Source organism: Podarcis bocagei (assembly GCF_964188305.1).
Source record: "Podarcis bocagei genome assembly, chromosome: 7".
In the NCBI taxonomy this organism is placed as follows: Eukaryota; Metazoa; Chordata; class Lepidosauria; order Squamata; family Lacertidae; genus Podarcis; species Podarcis bocagei.
The window spans coordinates 25,602,992-25,625,440 of record NC_138132.1 but is presented as its reverse complement, the minus strand read 5'-3'; the positions used below and the strand labels follow the sequence as shown (position 1 = coordinate 25,625,440).

At 47.7% G+C, this 22,449-nt stretch overlaps 1 protein-coding gene across 3 annotated transcripts in view; it reads right to left on the bottom strand.

Annotated features, from left to right (window-relative positions):
* Positions 1–22,449, bottom strand: part of ASAP3 (ArfGAP with SH3 domain, ankyrin repeat and PH domain 3) — an 80,026-nt gene that overhangs the window by 21,435 nt on the left and 36,142 nt on the right. For all 3 annotated transcript variants that reach the window (XR_014010095.1, XM_081201925.1, XM_081201926.1), the window contains exons 6-13: positions 19,531–19,657; positions 9,307–9,392; positions 9,036–9,111; positions 8,158–8,244; positions 6,585–6,694; positions 4,977–5,046; positions 3,064–3,151; positions 2–50 (exon numbers count right to left, since the gene is read on the bottom strand). Coding sequence is in view for 2 of the 3 variants with exons in the window: in XM_081201925.1 (XP_081058051.1) it covers positions 2–50; positions 3,064–3,151; positions 4,977–5,046; positions 6,585–6,694; positions 8,158–8,244; positions 9,036–9,111; positions 9,307–9,392; positions 19,531–19,657 (693 nt within the window). In the remaining variant the exon portion in view is untranslated. The remainder of the gene's footprint in view (position 1; positions 51–3,063; positions 3,152–4,976; positions 5,047–6,584; positions 6,695–8,157; positions 8,245–9,035; positions 9,112–9,306; positions 9,393–19,530; positions 19,658–22,449) is intronic.

The following is a 22,449-nucleotide window of genomic DNA, read 5'->3' as shown; positions in this document are numbered from 1 at the left end:
CACAATACATTCGTGCTCATCCTCTGCTTGGAAGTGGTAAGTCCTGTTATCTGTAAGGAGAGGAAACTTGGATGGGTGAAAGAGTAAAAAAGAAGCATGAAACTTCCCTCAGCTTGTAGCATAACAACAGCAGCAGCAGCAGCAGCAGCAACAACAACAACAACCAGAGTTCATGGTATTTTAAAATGGCAAGGGAGCTCAGTGGCCACCCAGCTGCTCAGTCCAGGAATCTTGCGATCTCAGCTGCAAAGAACTTCCCCCCCAATGCATGTTCCCAAATGGTAGGTAGCGTTAGACTCTTTGGCAGCTGCCTGAATATCAGGGCCAGTTCATACTGCGGCTTAATGCAGACCCTCCTCCAGCTACTGCAGCCCCTAATTTCTCCTCCCTAAATATGGAGATTCCCTACACTTCAACAATCTGAATAGGAGATCTATATCAATTGCATAAAGAATCTCTGGATTTATGGAGGAGAAGTTGTGGGACAGCAGAAGCTGTAGGACAGTGCTGCTTGGATCAGGGGAAATTAAAGGGGTTTGTCGTCTGCATTAAGCGAAATCCTGGACAGTCCCTCAATCTAGGGCTGGGACAACCCCTGCATAGTCCCCAGCCTCTATGCATAAAGAGCAAAGAGCAGAAATGTTAAACATATATGTGAAACATCATGCAAAAAAAGAAAAAGACTTATAAAGTGGGTGGGCATGCACAGATCTAAAGAACAGGGCACCTGTGAGTGTTGTCTCAGCCCAGGAATTTGTATTTGGTAGCAGAAATGTGCTCACAGTCCTTTCACACAAAAATACACTCCTGGTTTCTTCCACCCAAATTTTGTTCATTTCAGAATTCTATTTTTCGTTTTGTTTTTGTTTATGGGTAAGAGTTGTTGTTGCTGTTGTTAGAATACTGGGAGTGATGTGTCCTTGCTGATCTACTGCAAATCAACCAAAGACCAACCAACTAATAGTTAAGAACAAACCCTTTACATGTGACTAATACATACCAAGTCAGGCAAATATATTTGTAGCTTTCACATCAGTTCACAGTTCTCAATGATAAGTTAAAAAATATATTACAACAATTCCAGGAAGGCAAATTCTGAAGGATTCATGAAGAAATGATATGGTTTGTGATATTTTGAAACAACAGATTTCCAAGATACAGTTCAACTGTTTGCATTTTCTTATTGATTATGCATCGTTGTATATTGTGGAGTGGGCAATGATATTTATATGAATTACAAGAATGGAAAATGTTTGCAGGTTTAGTATAAACTGTATATTTTTTTAAAAAAGTTACAACCCCCCTGCAAGTCACTATTTAAAAAATGAACATATTTAAATGTTTGTTTTTCAGAGTTTCAGATGAAACTGATTTGCAGCTGACCTCTGGGGCAAAGTTCATCTCAACCTACAGAGCAGCAAGTGTTTTGCTTCAGAAAAACTGCTTGATGTTATAATAATAATAATAATAATAATAATAATAATAATAATAAAATTTTATTTATATCCCGCCCTCCCCAGCCGAAGCCGGGCTCAGGGCGGCTAACAACAATAAAACAGTACAAAAGTACAACATAAACAACATTCTAAAATCATTCATTATAAAAATTAATTAATTCAAGCCACTGGCAACCATTGGGCCAGAGCTCTGCGAAGATTGCCGAGGGAGGGAGTCAGGCTGTGCCCTGGCCAAAGGCCTGGTGGAACAGCTCTGTCTTGCAGGCCCTGCGGAAAGATGTCAAGTCCCGCAAGGCCCTGGTCTCTTGTGACAGAGCGTTCCACCAGATCGGAGCCACAGCCGAAAAAGCCCTGGCTCTAGTTGAGGCCAGCCTAACCTCTCTGAGGCCTGGGACCTTCAAGATGTTTTTATTTGAAGACCGTAGGTTTCTCTGTGGGGCATACCAGGAGAGGCGGTCCCGTAGGTATCAATACTCTTGATAACGTTTAGGAAAATATTGGGTTGTTTTAAAAAAACAACAAACCGTAGGTAAATGAGTTTTAAGAGTTAGGTAAATGCCAATAAACTGATGTTAGCCATGCTACCACGTCCTCATTCCATGCATGCAACAACATAGTTGAATCCCACCCGTTGTTGTTGGTTTGGGGCATCTGTCTGCCTCGAGAGACAATGGAGTGCGCCTTCAGAGGTGAATTGAAACCACTATGTTAGCAGCACCAGTGACCTCCCCAGGCCACAAACCTGGGCAGTGTGGATGGAGTTCCTGGGCTGCCCAGGTGACAAGATCCCCCTCTCAGCCTCGCTCATGTGGCCCAAAGGAAAGCAGAGCAATAAGTTTGGTACCAGCTTGGCTGCTGGAGCTGCTGGAAGGAGGCATACAAGGTACGATCCAACTGTCCTAGGGTTTACTCATAATAATAATAATAATAATAATAATAATAATAATAATAATAATAATTTATTTATACCCCGCCCATCTGGCTGGGTTTCCCCAGCCACTCTGGGTGGCTCCTTAGCCTTCTCTTCTCCCGAAGAGATCCTGCAAGCCAGTGGAGGTTTAGGATCAGAGCTTCCCTTCCCTTAGATGAGCTATCTTCCAACGTTGACAACCCGTTTCTTTACATGTAAAGGTTCATCATTGTTCCACCCGATGTGTGTGTCTTTAAGGGGCCGGAGCAAGGGCCAGAGCAAACTAACAAGACCCAGCTTTACAGCTGTGAAACATAGCAGGTGCTGCTGAGTTGTACTGATTAAACTATGTCAGCAATTGGGTAGAGTATATAAGGAGCAGCACCTAGCTCTCCCATTACCCTGGGGGATGGGATGGTGGTTGGGTCATGGTTGTTGATGTATTTAGTGTAAATGGAGTTTTTGTTTTTCTTATTAAAACCTTGTTTAAGTTATTTTGAGTCCCTTTTTAATGCATGGTCTCCCCAGCAAGCTCTCTGCAGCGCTACCATACTGCAAAAAGCCAACACTTTGATCCTCGCTTTCCTCTACAGCATTGTGCAGAAACTGCCTTCTTGAGCGTCGGACCCGCCTTCGGTCTCGCCCGCTCAATCCTGCCTACAGGTGCATGAAGTACGAAGGTTTAAATTCACTTACGTGTCACAAGGTCAAAGGACTTTTTATCCTCTGGATGAGGCCTCACTTGGCAGGTCAACAGATTTAACTTGACGGGAGGCCGATTTATCTGCAAAAAGGGAAAGGGAAATGGTAGCGGGGTAGCAAGCAGACTCTTCCCTATGGCCTCTATTCACCCCGAGCTCCCTGAGCTTCAGACTGGAAAACTATGGAAGTGGAATGGGCAATATTCTTCTGTACCTACAATGTACCACATAGGAGTAGAATGGAGGCTATAGGACAGGGGTAGGCAACCTAAATCCCGGGGGCCAGATGCGGCCCAATCGCCTTCTCAATCCGGCCTGTGGACAGTCTGGGAATCAGTGTCATTTTATTTAAAATGCATCTCTGGGTTATTTGTGGGGCATAGGAATTCATTCCAAAATATAGTCCAGCCCACCACACGGTCTGAGGGACGGTGGACCGGCCCACGGCTGAAAAAGGTTGCTGATCCCTGCTATAGGATTTTCTCTGGCACAGAAAATACCAACTGTAACCACAAGAGGGCACATTCAAACCACAAATTTGACACATATGAAACCTGGTCAAATCACCTTGTGGGTTTAGGGTTTTCTGTTTTTATTTTACCACATCAAAGTGCAATTTACAAAACCAGACCTGACACAAACAGGAATCCATAACCACTAGGGGGGAAAGTGGTTATGACCACCACAGGAAGGTCTGAGGACCACACAGGCAACAAAAAGAAAACAGTACGAGTTAGGATGCGGAAAGAAATGAAACACGTTGCTGTCGGCTTCGCATCTGTCTTGAGAGACAGTGGAGTGCGCCTCTGGGGGTGAAGTCAAGCTGCTGGATTAGCAGCACTGAAGTGACGTCCCCGAGGTGGAAGCCTAGGCTGTATGTATGGAGACCCTGGGCTGCCCAGACAGCAAGAACCCCCTCTTGGCCTTGCTGATGTGGTCCAAAGGAAGGGAAAGCAGTGTGTTTGGAAACAAATACCTACAAGACAACTGGATGAAAGAGAATGGAGAAAGAGGAGCTGGCCGAGGAACACAGAAAATGAGTTCTGAGAGGCGAAGCAAAGACAGGAAAGGGACGTGGGGGCCCAGCCTCCCTGCTAACCACATGCCCCATCCGAAACCACCTTCAACAGAGTGGCAAGATATTAGCAGGGCAAGCCGAGAGAGGCAAAATGATTTTATTTCATTTCGTTATTACAGTGGTACCTCGGGTTACATACGCTTCAGGTTACATACGCTTCAGTTTACAGACTCCACTAACCCAGAAATAGTACCTCACGTTAAGAACTTTGCTTCAGGATGAGAACAGAAATCATGCTCTGGTGGCGAGGCAGCAGCAGGAGGCCTCATTAGCTAAAGTGGACAGTTCAAGGTTAAGAATGGAGCTCCGGAACGAATTAAGTTCTTAGCCCGAGGTACCACTGTATTACACTTACTTCCCTCCATTTTTCTAAAGAGCTGGAGGTGGCGTAGACAATTTCCCGCCCTCTCCCTTTCAGCCTTCTGAGGGAGGAGAGACTGAGAGACAGGGACAGACCCAAAGACTCCCAGTGGGTTTCATATGACTGAGTGTGGATTTGAACCCGGGCTCTCCCAGATTCTAGGGTTACCACTCTGACCTCTTCACCACACAGTGGCTCTTGTGTGGGGATAGCTATTGGAAGGGAGTTAGGGAACCTCCAGCCACAGGTCAAGTCTATCCTGCAAGCCTCCACATTTGGGCTACCCGTTGGTTTTCCCCAACCACACACACCTGCCCCACCCTGGACATCGCACATTCGCTAAAGCCTCGAAGGAATTCCTTTAAAAAACCTTAATGCACATCAGTGCGGACACACCTGTAGCTTTCAGGCAAGGAGGCAACTCTTTGGGCAAGAATTTCCACACCCACCTCCCATAAGCCCTACGTACCGTACTGTGTGAAATAGTGAGGCATCCGTACTTCACGCCACACTTCCTCTTCTGCCACACTTTCCGAATCCTGGGACACCAAGAAAGAAAGGCAGCGCAAATGCAGTTTTATATCCCAGATTATCTCCCCTGGAAGTCACAAATAGCATAATGCTGGACTTCCTGTCTTTAGAGGCTTGGCATGCATTTTCTTTTGGCAAAGGATACCACCAAGTTAATGGTTGTATGTGGGGAAGCACTTTTGCACCCTAAACGCGAAATAATTTTATTGCAGTGGAATCATTGCAGGCAAACGCTTTTAAAGGCCAATCTTCAACAGGTGACAGAAAAAGTCAGCTGGATGAAACATGGGTGTGTGCCCATCCATGAGCATGCAGACACACAGAGAGATTTATTCTCAATTATTCATTCACTTTACATAATTCTAGATTAATTTTTCGGGGAAAGCCCTTGCAAGAGAGCCTATTATAGAAAAATAAACAGAAGCGCAAGACAGCAAAAACTCCATTCAAATAAACATACAGTTGCTTAAAATAATTCATAGACTAGTAGCATGCTCATATAAAATAAATTTAATGATTAAACCATGCAACTTAAAAGCAGCAACACTATAAGTTTTTCAGCTCAGCATGTCACCTAAAAGCTATGAAAAGAAATGGGGTTTTAAAGGCTCATTTTCAAGCCTGTACTGATGGAGCCAGATGAATCTCCCGCAGGAGGGAGACCCTAAAAATATGGGGCCATCACTGAAAAGATCCCATCTGCTATGCCCTCCAATCTGATGGAGTCAAGAGCAGAGACTCTGAAGCCAATCTCCAGGTCTTGGCTTATTTATATGGGTGCAGGTGATCCATGAAATACAATTAAGGCTTCAAAGGTCATTTAACAGCACTCTATCTGCAACAGGCATATACGCACAGACATGAGCAACCAAGCTTAGCAGGAGAAACTGAACGCTTGAGCTCATTAAAACACTTGTCCATAACTTGATCTAAGGTGGCTGCAACAGGACTAACCACCATGCAAATATACAGAATGGATCCCCTAATGCACGTTTGGTTAAAGGTGGATCCCGGGAAAGACTACAGAGCTATCAAACGCAGGAACAGCTGTTCCTAGACTGTGCCGTGTCAAGTTCAAGGCAAAAAACTGCAGGTCTGAGGGTCACTAGCGTCACATAGAAAGCTTTCATCAGGAAGCAGTGAGAAGCCAGCACAGCATCGTGGTCAGAGTGTTGGGACTAGGAATGAGGATATCAGGGATCAGATTCCCACTCAGCCGGGAAGCTTCCTGGCTTCTCACCAGCTCAATCCTAACACTAATACAGTTCAGACAAACCATCCCGTATAGCAGGTGGTGTTGACCTTTTGGGGTCCATGGCCTCATGTGCAAACTGGAGAAACTGTTGGGGTCACCAAACACAAGATGCACCACAACAGAATACTTCTTTAAAGCCTAATTCCAAGGGGTGGTGGGGAGAGACATCTCTAAGTGCACGCAGTACCTGTTGGAGCTCAAGTGAGATGCAACCCTCCCAAAGAGACATTTGCATCGCTTTGGGCCACCACCTTCTGGAGATCCAACACAAAGACAATTGCACGTTCTCACCCATCGCTTTTCTTGTGCAGAAAACCCGATTTCTCAGTCCCATATTGCTTGTTCCCTTGGTGCTGGTGGATGCTGTAGCCACTGCCGGAATTCTTCCTGCTGAGGTTTTCCTGAGAGTTGCAAGGACATGTGAAACATATATAGCGATTCTACACATGGGATGTCCCATTGTGAACCTCCTCCTTCCACACACAGATACATAGCCGCTGGCTCAAAATCCCTTTGGGAGGCAATCTATTCTCACAAGCAAGGCTAGCTCAAGGACTTGGGTGGAGCAGTATAGACGCTGCCAATTCTACTAAAGGTGAAAGGTATGTACAGTCATACCTCAGGTTACAGACACTTCAGGTTGCGTTTTTTCAGGTTGCAGACCGCTGAAACCCGGAAGTACTGGAACAGCTTACTTCCAGGTTTTGGCAGTTGCGCATGCGCAGAAGCACTAAATCACGCTTTGCACATGTGCAGAAGTGCCAAATTGCAACCTGCGCGTGCGCAGACGTGAGTTGCGAACGCTGCGGGTTGCAAACGTGCATCCCACACAGATCACATTCGCAACCCGAGTATCCACTGTATAAGCAAGATCAGCCGCATGACCAAAGCGTGATGCAAAAATCTTGTTTCAGTACAAAACACCTAGCCAGATTTAAATGAATCAAAACATAAATGATTAACTATGATTTCATGAATCAAGTGATATAGGAGCATAAGAAGGCCTGTGACCCATCTAGTCCAGCATCCTGTTCTCACAGCAGCCTGTAAGAAGCAGTTCCTGAAAGTAGGATTTGAGTGCAATGGCAGCCTTCCCATTGACAATTCCCAGCAACTGGTATTCTGAGGCATGCTGCCTCCAATGATGGTGGAGGTGGAACACAGCTATTGTGGGGAAAGACAGTGTGGCATAGTGGCTAAGAGTGTTGGACTAGGACACAGGAAAAGGGTAAAGGTAAAGGGACCCCTGACCATTAGGTCCAGTCGTGACCGACTCTGGGGTTGTGGCGCTCATCTCGCTTTATTGGCAAGGGAGCCGGCGTACAGCTTCCAGGTCATGTGGCCAGCATGGCTTCTGGTGAACCAGAGCAGCACACAGAAATGCCGTTTACCTTCCCGCCAGAGCGGTACCTATTTATCTACTTGCACTTTGACGTGCTTTCGAACTGCTAGGTTGGCAGGAGCAGGGACCAAGCAACAGGAGCTCACCCCGTCGCGGGGATTCAAACCGCTGACCTTCTGATTGGCAAGTCCTAGGCTCTGTGGTTTAACCCACAGTGCCACCCACGTCCCCAGGACACTTGGCGATGTGACCTTAGGGCAGCCACAACATCTCAGCTTAATCTTGATAAAATTGGAGGAGGAGAAGAATTATGTTTGCCACCCTTAAGGTCTTTTTTAGAGGAAAGGTTGGAAATAAATGTAATGATCAACAATAGCAGCTACTGAGAGCCTTAACCTCCACGAATGTCTCATCTTCTTTTAAAGCCATCCAGCCTCAAATTAAAACAGAATGGGATCTTGAAGGTGTTCGCAGCCTCTTTCACATACACACACACACATAAAGTGCTCACAGGAAACTCACCCCTTTGTTCTCCAGCTGCAGGATGCCTCGGAGGGAGTCGCGGATGCGAGTGAGCTGCTTGACCTCCTCTTCCTTCACCTGATGAAGCTAGAAAGGGAGGAAGATGCTAAGAGGCAAATCAGATGCAGGCTGCACAAACCTGGTCCAGCCCCATCACTAACATTGCAGCAGCCACCTCCAAACAACATTCTTAGGCGTTGTTCTGCTGTTGAGACTTGTTCTATTAATCCCAGGGAGTTAAGGGGGTGCCATATCAAGAGTGAAGTCTCCCACAGAACAAACCTATCTCACTGTAGGGTTCTATAAACTTTGAGGGGTTGATGCAAAACATTTTTATTTGACAGAACATTCTCCTGAAAGGAGGAAAGACAGTTTTACCCCTTCTGTCACAATGGACTCCCTCAAACCACATGCTACAAATCTGGGCTTCGTTTTTTTAAAGATTTCAGCCCTACCCTCAAACCTAACTATTTATGGAGCTTCAGAGGCGAAAAACCACACGGGTCTCTTCACAATGGAAAGAACAACAGAAGAGAGGAGGAATATGGGTCAGTACAGTCACACATACTTAAATAATTCCTTATACACACACTCATACAAGCCCCTCTTTAATCTCCACCCAGGCCAGCAAGCGGCATTGTCAGAATTCAAGGACATTTTCCAGTCAGGCAAAACACTCAAGGAGGTGCAAACTAGGGCCAGTGAGGGGTGTGTCCTGGGTAGAGTCTCGGGGGCCAGATAGAGTGGCTTGGGGGGGCCAAATTTGGTCCCTGGGCCTGAGATTCCCCAACCTGCAGTAAGCCAAAGCTTTAGTCTGCAGGTGCAATTAAGAGTCCCTTGCAAATGCTTTAGATGAGACAGATCCCTTAATGACTTACTGCATGTAAAGACGTTGCTAGCTTCTCAATGAATGGGTACAGGCTCTGAGATGCCTTCCAGCCATCTTGGAAGAAACTGGAAATGTGTTGTCGTTTTCCATCAGCAAAAGAAATGTTTCAAAAAGGGAGGGCGAGAGAGGACATTGTGAAGTTAGCTTGCATTGTCAGAGAGCCACAGCAAAACATGAGTGATCAGCTGTCACTTAAGAAGCCCCTTCACAGGAAGTGATGCGGGCAACTGGCCAGAAGCTGGACTTCCTGAGGCGCTTACTTGTGCTGTGCATGATAGAACTTGATAAGGCTCTGCAGAAAGTCTGGTCCTTGCTTCATTTGGCTTTCGTTGGCTTTCAGAAGATACTAGATGACAGGGGAAGAAAAGAAGAAAATGCCCGGTCAGGATCTAATGAGAACAGACTTTTCAAAATGGTGTTGTTGGTAAAGTTGTCAAAATGGTGTTGTTGGTAAAGTTGCGTGACTACTTTGCTCTCTCCCTTTAGTTGAAATTCCTGCACCGCAGAGGGTTGGACTAGATGACCCCTGAGGTCCCTTTCAACGCTACAATTCTAGGATTAAATGACCTCTGAGGTCCCTTGCAACCCTACAATTCTGTAATTCAATATTGACTGATGCACATTAATATTTTATGTTAGAATTTAAAATTTCATAGTGCTTACAGTATCAAAATGAATCTATTTGGACTGGCATACTGTGTTTTGAACGCTGAGGTGCCAGTTTGCATTCTTGTTGTGTCATCAGCCGCTTTGAGGGGAAAGCAGCATACAAGTTGCATAAGTAATTATATATATATATTTTTAAAGAAAAGTAAAACAGGCGCCTGCTTCCCTAGATATACTAGACACGCCTCATATCTTTCCCCTCCTGCTATTGCTCCTCTGGCACAGAGCTGCGAGCGAAGAAGGAGTGCTTCCATGTGCTGTTATTTATTTAACAGTGAAGCTATTCAAAGGGATGACTCACTCTCTGGCGGAGCCCCAACCCTTCCACCCAAATCAAGGAAGAAATAAAAGGGGGGGAAACCACACAAAGGAAGAGGGAAGCTGCCACCCGCCCAACACTGGGGAGCTCTTTTAACCCTTCTGGAAAACCCAACCCTTCACAGCTCACAAGGAGCCAACAGTCAGCCTCCTCTCCCGATTTCTCGCACAGCTGAAAACCCCACATATCAAGATGGCTGAATGCCCCTCGGGAGCCAAAACTCACATTAACCTGTTGCACCGACCTGCAAAGACTGTTGCCTTAAGCAGCTGGGGGTGAGGAAGGTATTTCTTTCCCCCAATAGCTGTACATAACATTACACCAAGGGGCCCCACAGACAGAACGGCCGGAAACTACTGCAAGAACATAAGAACCCTGCAGCCCCATCCTGGTTCTTAGGACAGCCGACCAGATGCCATTAAAGGAAGCCGCCAAGCAGGACCCGGAGCGCAACAGGAAGGCAAGTCTTGCACTCACAAGCAGGAGTCCGCCATTCTGCAGCGCTCACCATCCTCGCCACGGCAAGCGTCTATTGCTCTTTGGCAAGAGTAACAAGAGGCACCTGGTTTCAGATTGTTGTTGTTGTTTAGTCATTTAGTCATGTCTGACTCTTCGTGACCCCATGGACCAGAGCACGCCAGGCACTCCTGTCTTCCACTGCCTCCCGCAGTTTGGTCAGACTCATGTTTGTAGCTTCGAAAACACTGTCCAACCATCTCGTCCTCTGTCGTCCCCTTCTCCTTGTGCCCTCAATCTTTCCCAACATCAGGGTCTTTTCCAGGGAGTCTTCTCTTCTCATGAGGTGGCCAAAGTATTGGAGCCTCAGCTTCAGGATCTGTCCTTCCAGTGAGCACTCAGGGCTGATTTCCTTCAGAATGGATAGGTTTGATCTTCTTGTAGTCCATGGGACTCTCAAGAGTCTCCTCCAGCACCATAATTCAAAATCATCAATTCTTCGGCGATCAGCCTTCTTCATGGTCCAGCTCTCACTTCCATACATCACCACTGGGAAAACCATGGCTTTAACTATATGGACCTTTTGGTTTCAGATGGAGGGCTGCATCTCTCCATGGGCAACCTCACAAGCCAAGGATTGGCAGCTCCAGAAGCAACCAGCGCTAGCCAGAGACTCTTGGAGGCTGGTTCACCAGGGCGATTATGGCACTGCCCCACCAACCTCAGTCAGCTGTCAATCAGCCATCACCTGCCTATTTTCTTAGATCACATCTACATCATGCGTTTAAAGCATATAAAGGTAAAGGGACCCCTGACCATTAGGTCCAATCGAGGCCGACTCTGGGGTTGCAGTGCTCATCCTGCTTTATTGACCAAGGGAGCCGGTGTACAGCTTCCGGGTCATGCGGCCAGCATGACTAAGCCGCTTCTGGCGAACCAGAGCAGCGCACGAAAACACCGTTTACCTTCCCACCGGAGCGGTACCTATTTATCTACTTGCACTTTGACGTGCTTTCGAACTGCTAGGTTGGCAGGAGCAGGGACCGAGCAACGGGAGCTCACCCGTCGCGGAGATTCGAACCGCCGACCTTCTGATTGGCAAGTCCTAGGCTCTGTGGTTTAACACACAGCGCCACCCACGTCCCTCGTATGGCTCATATTAAAGCATATGGCTTCCCCCAAAGAATCCTGGGAAGTATAGTTTTCTCACCGCGGAGCTACAATTTCCAGCACCCTTAAACTACAGTTCCTGTGATATATTTTTTTGGGTGGGAGACTATGTGCTTTAAATGGATAGTGTGGTTGTGAGCCTACAGTCCAAAGGGTTGCATTAGCTGTCAGCTTCCCACGTTGCTGCTCTTGCAGAATTCAGAAGGCAGGATGGGAACGTGACTAGTATTAGTTGGCCCTGCTCATCATTGGCTCAGTTTCCACTTCCTGTTGGCCGCCCTACCATCTGCCCCACCAAACTCAGTGGTCACTTGCCACCATGGACCAGAGGGGAACAGTGGGCAAAGCAACAGGTTGGACTCTCACATTTGTACAGTAGGCTGTGCAAATGCCAGGGCTTTACACTCACAAACACACTTAACTCAGCCTCCATCTAAGCAAGGAAGGAAGCAAGAAGCCTCACCAAGGATACATATTCAGCAAAAGCACTAGGTGAGAGTACAGAGCGCAGTTGGGGGAATCTCAGCCACATGTGGGCCCAGAGCCAGGGGTGTCACATACTGGCTTAGAACAAGGGACAGGGAATTATCCCCAATTCCAAGCAGAAAGTTGGGGTTGGCAGTCGGAGCCCCTAATTTCTCCTCCAGCTCTGAAAAGCTGGAGAGGGCTGTTTCAGCAGTAAGGGAAATGTGTCCCTTGCAACTTGGCTACCCAGAAAAGCAGATGTGTTCTTACCTCCTGCTGTAGTAGACAGAAGGGGGTTGTGCCTGGTCTCTCATGGTGTCAGGGACTAAGGCTGCAGTGCATAGTTATGGAACTTGCTCCTGTAGGAGGCAATGACCAAGCCATCAACCAAAGATGGCTTTAAAAGAGGATTAGGTAAATGCATGGAAGAGAGGGCTGCTGATGGCTATTAGTCACAAAAGCTATGATCTGCCTCCACATCTACCTGGTTGTATCCATTCTGCCCCACCGATTTCAGTAGGTCTGCTAGAAGCACAACTAAGTCTGGATGCCCCTATGAACGCACCTTTTCACGATATCTGCACATATTGCTCTGACAAATGCAAGTCACACACAACAGATGTAGGTAACAGACACAAACAAGTCTTGACGCGTCCACAGCTGCGGGCCTCGCAAACAACCAGGAAATGTACAGAACTAACCAGCACCGTATTGCAAGGCAAGGCTCCCTTGCGTATTGCAACATGTAAAAAAGACAAGCTCCTTTTGCCAAGTCCAAGTCATTCTTTGGCAGGTCCAGGGCTCAGGTGGCCGGCTTTAAGCATATGCAACAAGTTCCACGGAGCCAGAGAGAATCTCTCAGAATGCAATGGAAAAAATGTTCTCCGGAGACAGCCGAGCAATGCTGCGGAGAGGCTGCCAGAGGTATGTGGTTTCCATAAATTTGTGGATTCCACCGTCCAATCACCAAGTGTTTAATACACCTTTGGGACAATCCAGTGCTGTATGACTGGCTGGGAGAACAGCAGAGTTGCAACAGGCGGGGGGTGGGGAGGGGAGATGTATAGCGATGAGAAAACATTTCCAGCTGCTTGGATTCCTTCCTACATGGGAGGGGTTGTTATCATTAGCTTTATTGTGTCTCCCCCAGTCCTACCCTGGCCTTTGGTGAAAGTTAGGCCTCTTCCAAGCATCCTTTCCAGAAAAATGCAACAGGGAAAGGTTTGGGCCTCCAGCCGAGGAGACGTTCTAAGCCCTGATGCCTCCTGAAGTTGCCCCATTTTTCCATCCCAGGCATAGCCAATGTGGTTCTCTCCAGATGTTGTTGGACTCCAACTCCCAACAGCCTCAGCCAACATGGCCAACGCTCAGGGATGGGGGAATATGCTCTTCAACAACATCTGGAGGGCATTACGTTGATTATTCCCGTTCTATCCTATCAGAGTTCCTTCCATCCTGTTAATTTTTTCCTTATTTGTCCTGGCTTTTCAAAGCAGGGGCAGAGAGTGTCTGGTCTGTGGACCAATCCTGGCCCACCAGGGCATCCATCTTGGCCCATGAGGCCATTTTCTCCAAACCACAGCTTGCATCACTGGGTCACATCAGCTGAAGGGAAGGGGGGTTGGTTTCAATTGTGCTTGGTGCTACTACGCCAGCATGCCCCCCTTCCAGGGAATGTGCTGGCAAAGCAGACCTTGCCCCCCCCCCACGCTGTGTGTCAATTTTGAGAAGTGGGAGGGACCACCCACCTATCACTCACCTGACACCATCATGATGTCTGAGATGGCCATGCCCACCTCTCAGAGTTGGCCCTGTGGAAGGGGATGGGAGATAAGGATGTGTCCCACCAGGCCAAATGGATTCCCCACCAGTTTTAACATCTCTTCCCCCCCCCCCCATTTAATAACTTTCTTTCCTTTTTCATGGATGCATGATTTGGGAAAAAGAAGGTTATTTCCTCAGGCTCCCAGGAACAAACTTGTAGGCATGTGTACATGCGTGCATTGTGTGTTTAGGAGGCACACTAAAGTCAGAAAGGAGTTGCTCTCATTTGCTTTCCAGAACAGTAGCTATATTGGTCTCTCTGCGCACATTCTGTATACTCAAGTCATGGAACTTTGGAGTGTCAGGCATAGCCCTATTGGCTTTAGCCCAAACGTAGCAGAGTTTTCCTGCACAGCGAAGAAGCTAGTTGCGGCAGTAATGACTAGTCAGCTAGACTCAGAATAACTATTTACAGGATTTATTAAAAAGGAAAAAATAAAACCAGCAGAGTTTCTGCATACAAATCAAAGCAAAATAAACCCTATCTTTCTCTCTCTCAAAACCATACACAGCACTTCTAACTCCTAACACACCTCACATCAAACTGTGCTAGCAATCCCTAGATAACAGAGTTGAGTGCTGCTCGTTAACCAATCAGAGTGAGTAGTTTCTAGGTCAAGCAGACCTGGGCTTTCTGCCAAGAGTAAATTGACACCAGCTCGAGTTAACTGGTGAAGCTAGAATCTGCAAGTTTCTCACGAGAACCAATTAACTGAAACTGAAACAGAAACTGAACACCCCCTCACAGATTCTGCTGAACAATTAACACCAAATACACCTATGTAGGAGATTATTTTTCCAGCAAACCTAAACCCTTGCACATTCGCTTGTTCTTTACCTTTGCCAATGGTTTAGTTAACACATCTGCTACATTTTCTTCACTTGACACATAAGTACAGGTGATTACATTGTCTTGTACACAGCAACGTACATTTTGGTATTTTACAGAGATATGTTTGGAACGCGATTTGAAACCCTCTGTTTTACTTAAGGTTATACAAGCTTGATTATCAATGTAAACTTGTACTGGTTCTCCACAATTTACATTTAAATCTGCCAACAAATGCTTGAAATAAATCACCTCGTTGCACAATTCACTCAATGCGGCATACTCTGATTCCGTTGATGACACACTTACTACGTCTTGCTTGCGTGACCGCCAGCTGATTAAAGCTCCACCGACCATTATAACTAGTCCTGTGACAGATTTTCTATCTGGCAAATTTCCCCAGTCACTATCACAGTAGCAACTCAACATTTCGTCCTCGGAAGAATTTAATTGTAACATATAGCCAATTGTCTGTTTGAGATACCTCAGAACTTGTTTTACCCCTTTCCAGGCATTTAGTGTGGGTTTTGAGACCAATCTACTTAATATGCCTACTGCATAGCTAATATCAGGTCTGGACCACTGTGCTAAATACAATAAACTTCCAATTACAGAGTGATATACATCAGGATGTTCAAATTCAGGACTCTCATCTATATGAAGTGTTTTTATGAAACCTGGATCCATAGGCACCGCTGCCCCTTTGCAATCCTGCATCCTGTATGTAGTCAGTAGTTGTTTAACTTTGTTCTGCTGACTAATTAGGCAGCTGCCATCTTGGGCCCAGCACACTTCCAACCCTAGATATGTCCTAACCGGGCCTAAGTCTTTTGTACACCCACCTGCAGCCTACAATCTTTGCCCTCTCAGGCGCTGCTACTGGTGTAAAAACCTTGTGCTCATTCAGAGAGGACATCTCTTCCTCCATTGCCTGTTTCCAGCGCTCTGCCTCCTCTTTTGGTAACTTTAACACCTCCTGAAAACTCTTGGGTTCTGCACTTGCACTAAACACATTTGCAGTATCAGGAGAAAAACGCACCGGAGGCACTCCTTTGTTTTGTCTTTTAGATCTTCTGGGAGAAAATTTTTCTTCTGACCCACTTTCCTCCTCAGAACTACGACCTCTCTTTTGTTGCTTAGCAACTGGTCTCTGGCTAACTTCACTTTCCTGAGAGCTCTTATCTGAACTTTCCTCCCCCTCAGACTCTGACTCCCTGTGTCTACCTTCAGAGTCATGAAGCTCCTGGGAAGGTTCAAACCAAACCTCAGTATTGGCATGTAGTCTCTCCCAGCCACTATGTTCACAAAAACTGGCATTCCTGGAGATCACAATGCCATTTGTCCCTTCAGCAAAACGGAAACCTTTTCCCAGCTCCTGGTAACCCACAAACACTAACTGTTTGGTCTTAGGATCTCCCTTCTTCCTCATTTGTTTCGGAATTAATACCCAGGCCTTTGATCCAAACACATGCAAATGGTCAATTTTAGGTTTCTTCTGAAACAATTTAAAGTACGGGGTTGTACCTATTGTTTGATGAAAGAGCCTATTTTGGAGATAACACGCGGTGAGCATGCTCTCCCCCCAATAAGACATGGGCAAATCAGCATCAGCAAGCATGGCAAACATCATATCTTGTAAAGATCTGTTTTTTCGCTCTGCAACGCCATTCTCCTCTGGGGAAAAAACGTTCGTTTTTCTATGCCCAATGCCACGCTTTTGTAACCAATCTTTAAAGGCATTTGACATAAATTCGCCACCTCTGTCCGTCTGAATCCTTTTGAGTTTAATGGACAGAAATCTTTCCACAGATGCCACCCAGCCTTTAAACTTAGTGAACACGTCACCCTTATTCTTCATGGGAAAAACCCAAGAATAACGCGTGGCGTCATCCACAATTGTTAGTGAAAAGCGCGATCCACCCCTGCTTACAGCAAATGGACCAATTACGTCCATGTGAACCAGCTGTAGCGGTGACTCACTAACTCTGTCACTTCTGGGGTAAGAGACTCTGTGGGTTTTAACCTTTTTACAAACATTACAATCAAGGTACTTGTTACAACTCTTTAAATTACCCCCATCAGCCAATTCAGACATTTTTAGTACACTTTTCCAGCAAGCATGCCCCATTTTCCTATGCAATAAGTGCACACAGTTGTCATGTATAGCTTTGTTATTCACTGCAGGCTGAGATTTACTGACTACTGCTGCAACTTGAGAACCTGCTTTAAGCCAAAACAAGCCTCCCTCTGACTTAGCAGTGCCTAAAATCTCACCAGCCTTCTTAATAATGCAACTGTCTCCTTCAAAATACACTTTAAACCCAGCTTTTAGCAAACAATCTACAGACATCAGATTGCTCCTTAATGACGGCACACAAAGTACATTTTTCAGGCATTCACGAAGACAAGGAACATAAACTGCACCCCCCGAAATCACTTCGGAAGTACTTCCGTCTGCTAGAGCCACCTGGCTGCGCTGTGCTGAGTTCTTGGAAACAAACAATTCATCTGAATTCACGATGTGGCGAGACGCTCCCGAATCGACCACCCAGACCGCTTGTTTCTCATCAGCAATCTTGACCTCGCCGGTCACCAGCTGAGCCGACTGTTTTCGTTTGAAGAATTTCCTTTTACGCTGCTGCTGCTGCTGATCTCGTCTCTGCTCCTGCACCGGCCACTGAGACTTGACCAACTCCGGACATTGTCGTTTTAGATGCGCTGAAGACCCACATCGGAAACAACGCCTGACAGCAAACGCTGACTCCTCACTGGTACGCTGCTTTTGCTCCACCTCTGGCACGGCATGAGAACTCCTTCCAAACCGCCCACCAGTAGAAGCCTCTGCAGCCAACGACCTTTCTTGCCTCTTCTGCCATTCTTCAATCAAACGCCCAGTAACGTAACTGACTGATAAATCACGCTCCTGTATGCCTTCTAGAGACAAAACTAAATTATCCCAGCTTTCCGGGAGAGAACTCAAAATAATAGCCACCTTCTCCTGCTGGTCTAATGCACAGTCTCTTTCCTGTAGCGCAGAAAACTTTAACTGTAAACTGTGTAGGTGTTCCTGCATTGTAACCCCAGGCTGTAACATTGCCTTGTACAATGCCTTGCGAATGAACAGCTTGGAAACCGCTGTCTCACGCACATGGAGTTCTTTAAGTGCTTGCCACACACCTCTAGCTGTCTTGATTCCCCTCACATACGGCAACTGGGAATCTTCCAGCCCCAAGACAATTGTGGCCCTTGCTCTTTGGTCTTTATCAAGGTCTTCATCATCAGGCTTTGCAGGAAACTTACTCACCACTTGCCAGAGACGATCCCTCTGCAGCACTGCCTGCATGCGTTCCGACCACAGCAAGTAATTGGAGTCATTCAGACGCTCAAAAGCCATCTGAACTGGTTGTGAGGTCATCTTGAGAGCGATGTCCCTGGAACCCGGAACCAGCTACTCACGACCACCGAGAGAGAAAACAGGAACCACAGCACCCAGCACTCACACGCTGCAGCTGTTGTCCTTCTGTCCGCTGCGTCACCAGCTCACCACGGTCAGGAACCAGCCAGAGAACAACAACCTCTGGAACTACTGGAACCTACGCCGTTGATGCTGACACCACCGCAACTCAGGCTGGCAGCACAATGCCCATAACCTCATGGAACTTTGGAGTGTCAGGCATAGCCCTATTGGCTTTAGCCCAAACGTAGCAGAGTTTTCCTGCACAGCGAAGAAGCTAGTTGCGGCAGTAATGACTAGTCAGCTAGACTCAGAATAACTATTTACAGGATTTATTAAAAAGGAAAAAATAAAACCAGCAGAGTTTCTGCATACAAATCAAAGCAAAATAAACCCTATCTTTCTCTCTCTCAAAACCATACACAGCACTTCTAACTCCTAACACACCTCACATCAAACTGTGCTAGCAATCCCTAGATAACAGAGTTGAGTGCTGCTCGTTAACCAATCAGAGTGAGTAGTTTCTAGGTCAAGCAGACCTGGGCTTTCTGCCAAGAGTAAATTGACACCAGCTGGAGTTAATTGGTGAAGCTAGAATCTGCAAGTTTCTCACGAGAACCAATTAACTGAAACTGAAACAGAAACTGAACATCAAGGACTACCTCTCCCCATGTGAACCAACACAAGAACAGGCCTTCTCAGTGGTGGCTCCCTGCTTATGGCACACTCTCCCCCTGGAAGGCATACCTGGTGCCATCACTATCTATTTTTAGGAGCCAGGCAAAAGCTTTGTGTTCTCCCCTGCCAGGCGTTTGGCCTTTAATTTGCAGGGGTTTTGATATCTGTGGCCTCGTCCAGTGCCTTTTCTATAAATATGAATGTGTTTTTAGCTTTTACTTTGTTTCAGTTTTACATTGGTTTTAATCTATGTGCTACTTTTTTGTTGTGGCGTTGAGGTTTTTTTTTTTCATTTTAGAAAGTGATTAGTAAGTGCAACAAATAGCAATATAATAATAGCAATACACCAATAGCATCCAGCCCCCAACAGATTATCCCCAAGAGAAGGTGTCCTCTGAAAAGAAAAGAAAAAGTTTTCTACTCCTGGGTCAAAAGAACAGCCAGAAAGTATCAAATAAGTCTCCCAGAGTTTTTAGGTTTCAGCCAAAGGGCCTAAGTAGCTTCTGAGCGCCAGTTAACCCCAAGTGCCTATGCCCACACAGGGCCAAGCCAAGGCTTTGCTGTCAGGGTCAAGCAGCCAGTCCTAGGAGGAACAAACACCATCATTTTCAGGGAGTTCCTACCTCACACATCTGAAGCTGGAAAGCGCGGCGCTCCTTCTGCAGGTCTTCGGCGATTTCTGCAGCCGATGGTTCGGCCTGAATGACTCCAGATACCTTGGTTCGCTCCTTCTCCTTTTCCATCTTTGCTCTAGGGGAACGAGGAATGCCAAAGATAATGCAACAGCTACAACTCCCGTCAGCCTTGATCACTGGCTGTGCTGACTGGGGTGCTGATGGGAGTTGGAGTCCAACAACATCTGGAGGGACACAGGTTCCCCATCCCAGTGGCGTAGCGTGGGTTGTCAGCACCCGGGGCAAGGCAAGTAATTTGCGCCCCCTAACCCGTGGATTTGCGCCCCCTAACCCGTGGATTTGCACCCCCTAACCCTAACCCCCAGATGTTGCGCCCGGTGCGGCCGGCCCCCCCTGCACCCCCCCACGCTACGCCACTGCCCCATCCCCAACCACACCCATGGTTTAGAGATGGCGACTGTGTATGAGCCTGTGACAGCCACCAGCCTAGGTGCATTTAAAAGAGTTTCAGACAAATTCATGGAAGATAAGGCTCCTAGGCTCCATAGCTATGTTCTACCTGTACTAGGAGCCAGTATGCCTCCGAATGTCAGATGCTGGGGAGAATACAACTGGGGAGAGCACTGTTGCACCCCAATGCCCTGCTTGTGGGCTTCCCATTGGCGCATCCAGTTTGGCCACTGTGATAGCAAGATGCTGAACTAGATGGGTCTTTGACCTGATCCAGCAGGCCTCTTCTTATGTTCTAACACAACTCACAGCCTTTCCTGTTATGGCAAGATGCACTATATATTATATGTCTAATTAAAGGTAAAGGTAAAGGGACCCCTGAACATTAGGTCCAGTCATGACCGACTCTGGGGTTGCGGTGCTCATCACGCTTTACTGGCCGAGGGAGCCGGCGTACAGCTTCCGGGTCATGTGGCCAGCATGACTAAGCCGCTTCAGGCGAACCAGAGCAGCTCACGGAAATGCTGTTTACCTTCCTGCTTGAGCGGGAATTTATCTACTTGCACTTTGATGTGCTTTCGAACTGCTAGGTTGGCAGGAGCAGGGACCGAGCAATGGGAGTTCACCCTGTCGCAGGGATCTGAACCACCAACCTTCTGATTGGCAAGTGCTAGGCTCTGTGGTTTATCCCACAGCGCCACCTGCGTCCCATATGTCTAATTACCTAATAGTAATTACAGTGGTACCCCGCAAGACGAACGCCTCGCAAGACGGAAAACCCGCTAGACGAAAGGGTTTTCCGTTTGGAGGCGCTTCGCAAAACGAATTTCCCTATGGGCTTGCTTCGCAAGACGACAGCCCATAGGGAAATCTCCGGGACAGCGGGGAAGCGCGACCTCCTCCCGCCGCCCAGCATCGGAATGAAGCTCCGATGCCGGGCGGGGGGGGACGCCTCCTCCCACCGCCCAGCATCGCAACGAAGCTCCGATGCCGGGCGGGGGGGGGAACGCCTCCTCCCGCCGCCCGGCATCGCAACGAAGCTCCGATGCCGGGCGGGGGGGGGGAACGCCTCCTCCCGCCGCCCGGCATCGCAACGAAGCTCCGATGCCGGGCGGGGGGGGGAAACGCCTCCTCCCGCCGCCCGGCATCGGAACGAAGCTCCGATGCCGGGCGGGGGGGGGGAACGCCTCCTCCCGCCGCCCGGCATCGGAGCTTCGTTGCGATGCCGGGCGGGGGGGGGACGCCTCCTCCCGCCGCCCGGCATCGCAACGAAGCTCCGATGCTGGGCGGGGGGGGAACGCCTCCTCCCGCCGCCCGGCATCTGAACGAAGCTCCGATGCCGGGCGGGGGGGGGAACACCTCCTCCCGCTGCCCGGCATCGGAACGAAGCTCCGATGCCGGGTGGGGGGGCGGGGACACCTTCTCCCGCCGCCCAGCTTCGGATGGCTTTCCTGAAGACTTGGGGTGGGAGGAGGGTTTTCCTTCCCACCGCCAACATTCAGAATGCTGTTCTGAATGTTGGCGGTGGGGAGGAAAAACCCTCCTCCCACGCAAGCCCCGGGAACAGAGGGAAAGCGCTGCGCGCCTTCCCCTCTGTTCCCGTACCTGTCCTGAAGGCTTGCGGTGCGGAGAAAAGCCCTTCTCCGCACCGCCAGCCTGGCAAGCGGTTTCCCTAGGAACGCATTAATTGATTTTCAATGCATTCCTATGGGAAACCGTGCTTCGCAAGACGAAAAACTCGCAAGAAGAAAAAACTTGCGGAACGAATTAATTTCGTCTTGCGAGGCACCACTGTATTTCTAAATTGGCGCCCATACATACAAATTAGAGCATGCAATTCTACACAGGCATGTGTCTTCTATCCCTTTTACCTTGGTGGTGCGTAAGTGGTGATCCTACTGCAGTTGTATTCATACAGGCTGCAAGCAAGCAGCTACATGGCAGAAAAATCTGTCATGTGTTAAGTAGGAGTGTTTTTTAAAATTCACCCATGGTATGCAACTGCTGTGGTCCATTTAGTTACCTCTGGGACCAATGCAACAACTAAACACTTTTCTGTTTATTTTATTTGGGTGGGGGGAGATCCCGCAGAAATATAATGGAGATCAGAGCTAGGAAACATAAAGAGTCAAACTACTGGTCCATTTAGCTCAGTATTACCCATGCAAGGATGGAGAAACCAGCTTTCCAGATGTTGCTAGACTACAACTCCCATCAGCCCCTTGTAGATCTCATCCTCCTCTCCAAGTCAGATCTGGAGGCTTCAGAGGACCTAGAACTGTCTTGCCCAACCTGGTGTGCCCATACAGTCTCACCAGCCCTAGCCAGCAAGGACAATGGTTAATGGGGACAGGTGTTATGGTTCAATAGCATGTGATGGGTCCACAGGTCCACCTCTGATCTATGCTGACAAAGAGCAGCTATTCAAGATATCAGAAAACAGCGTTTTCCAGTCCC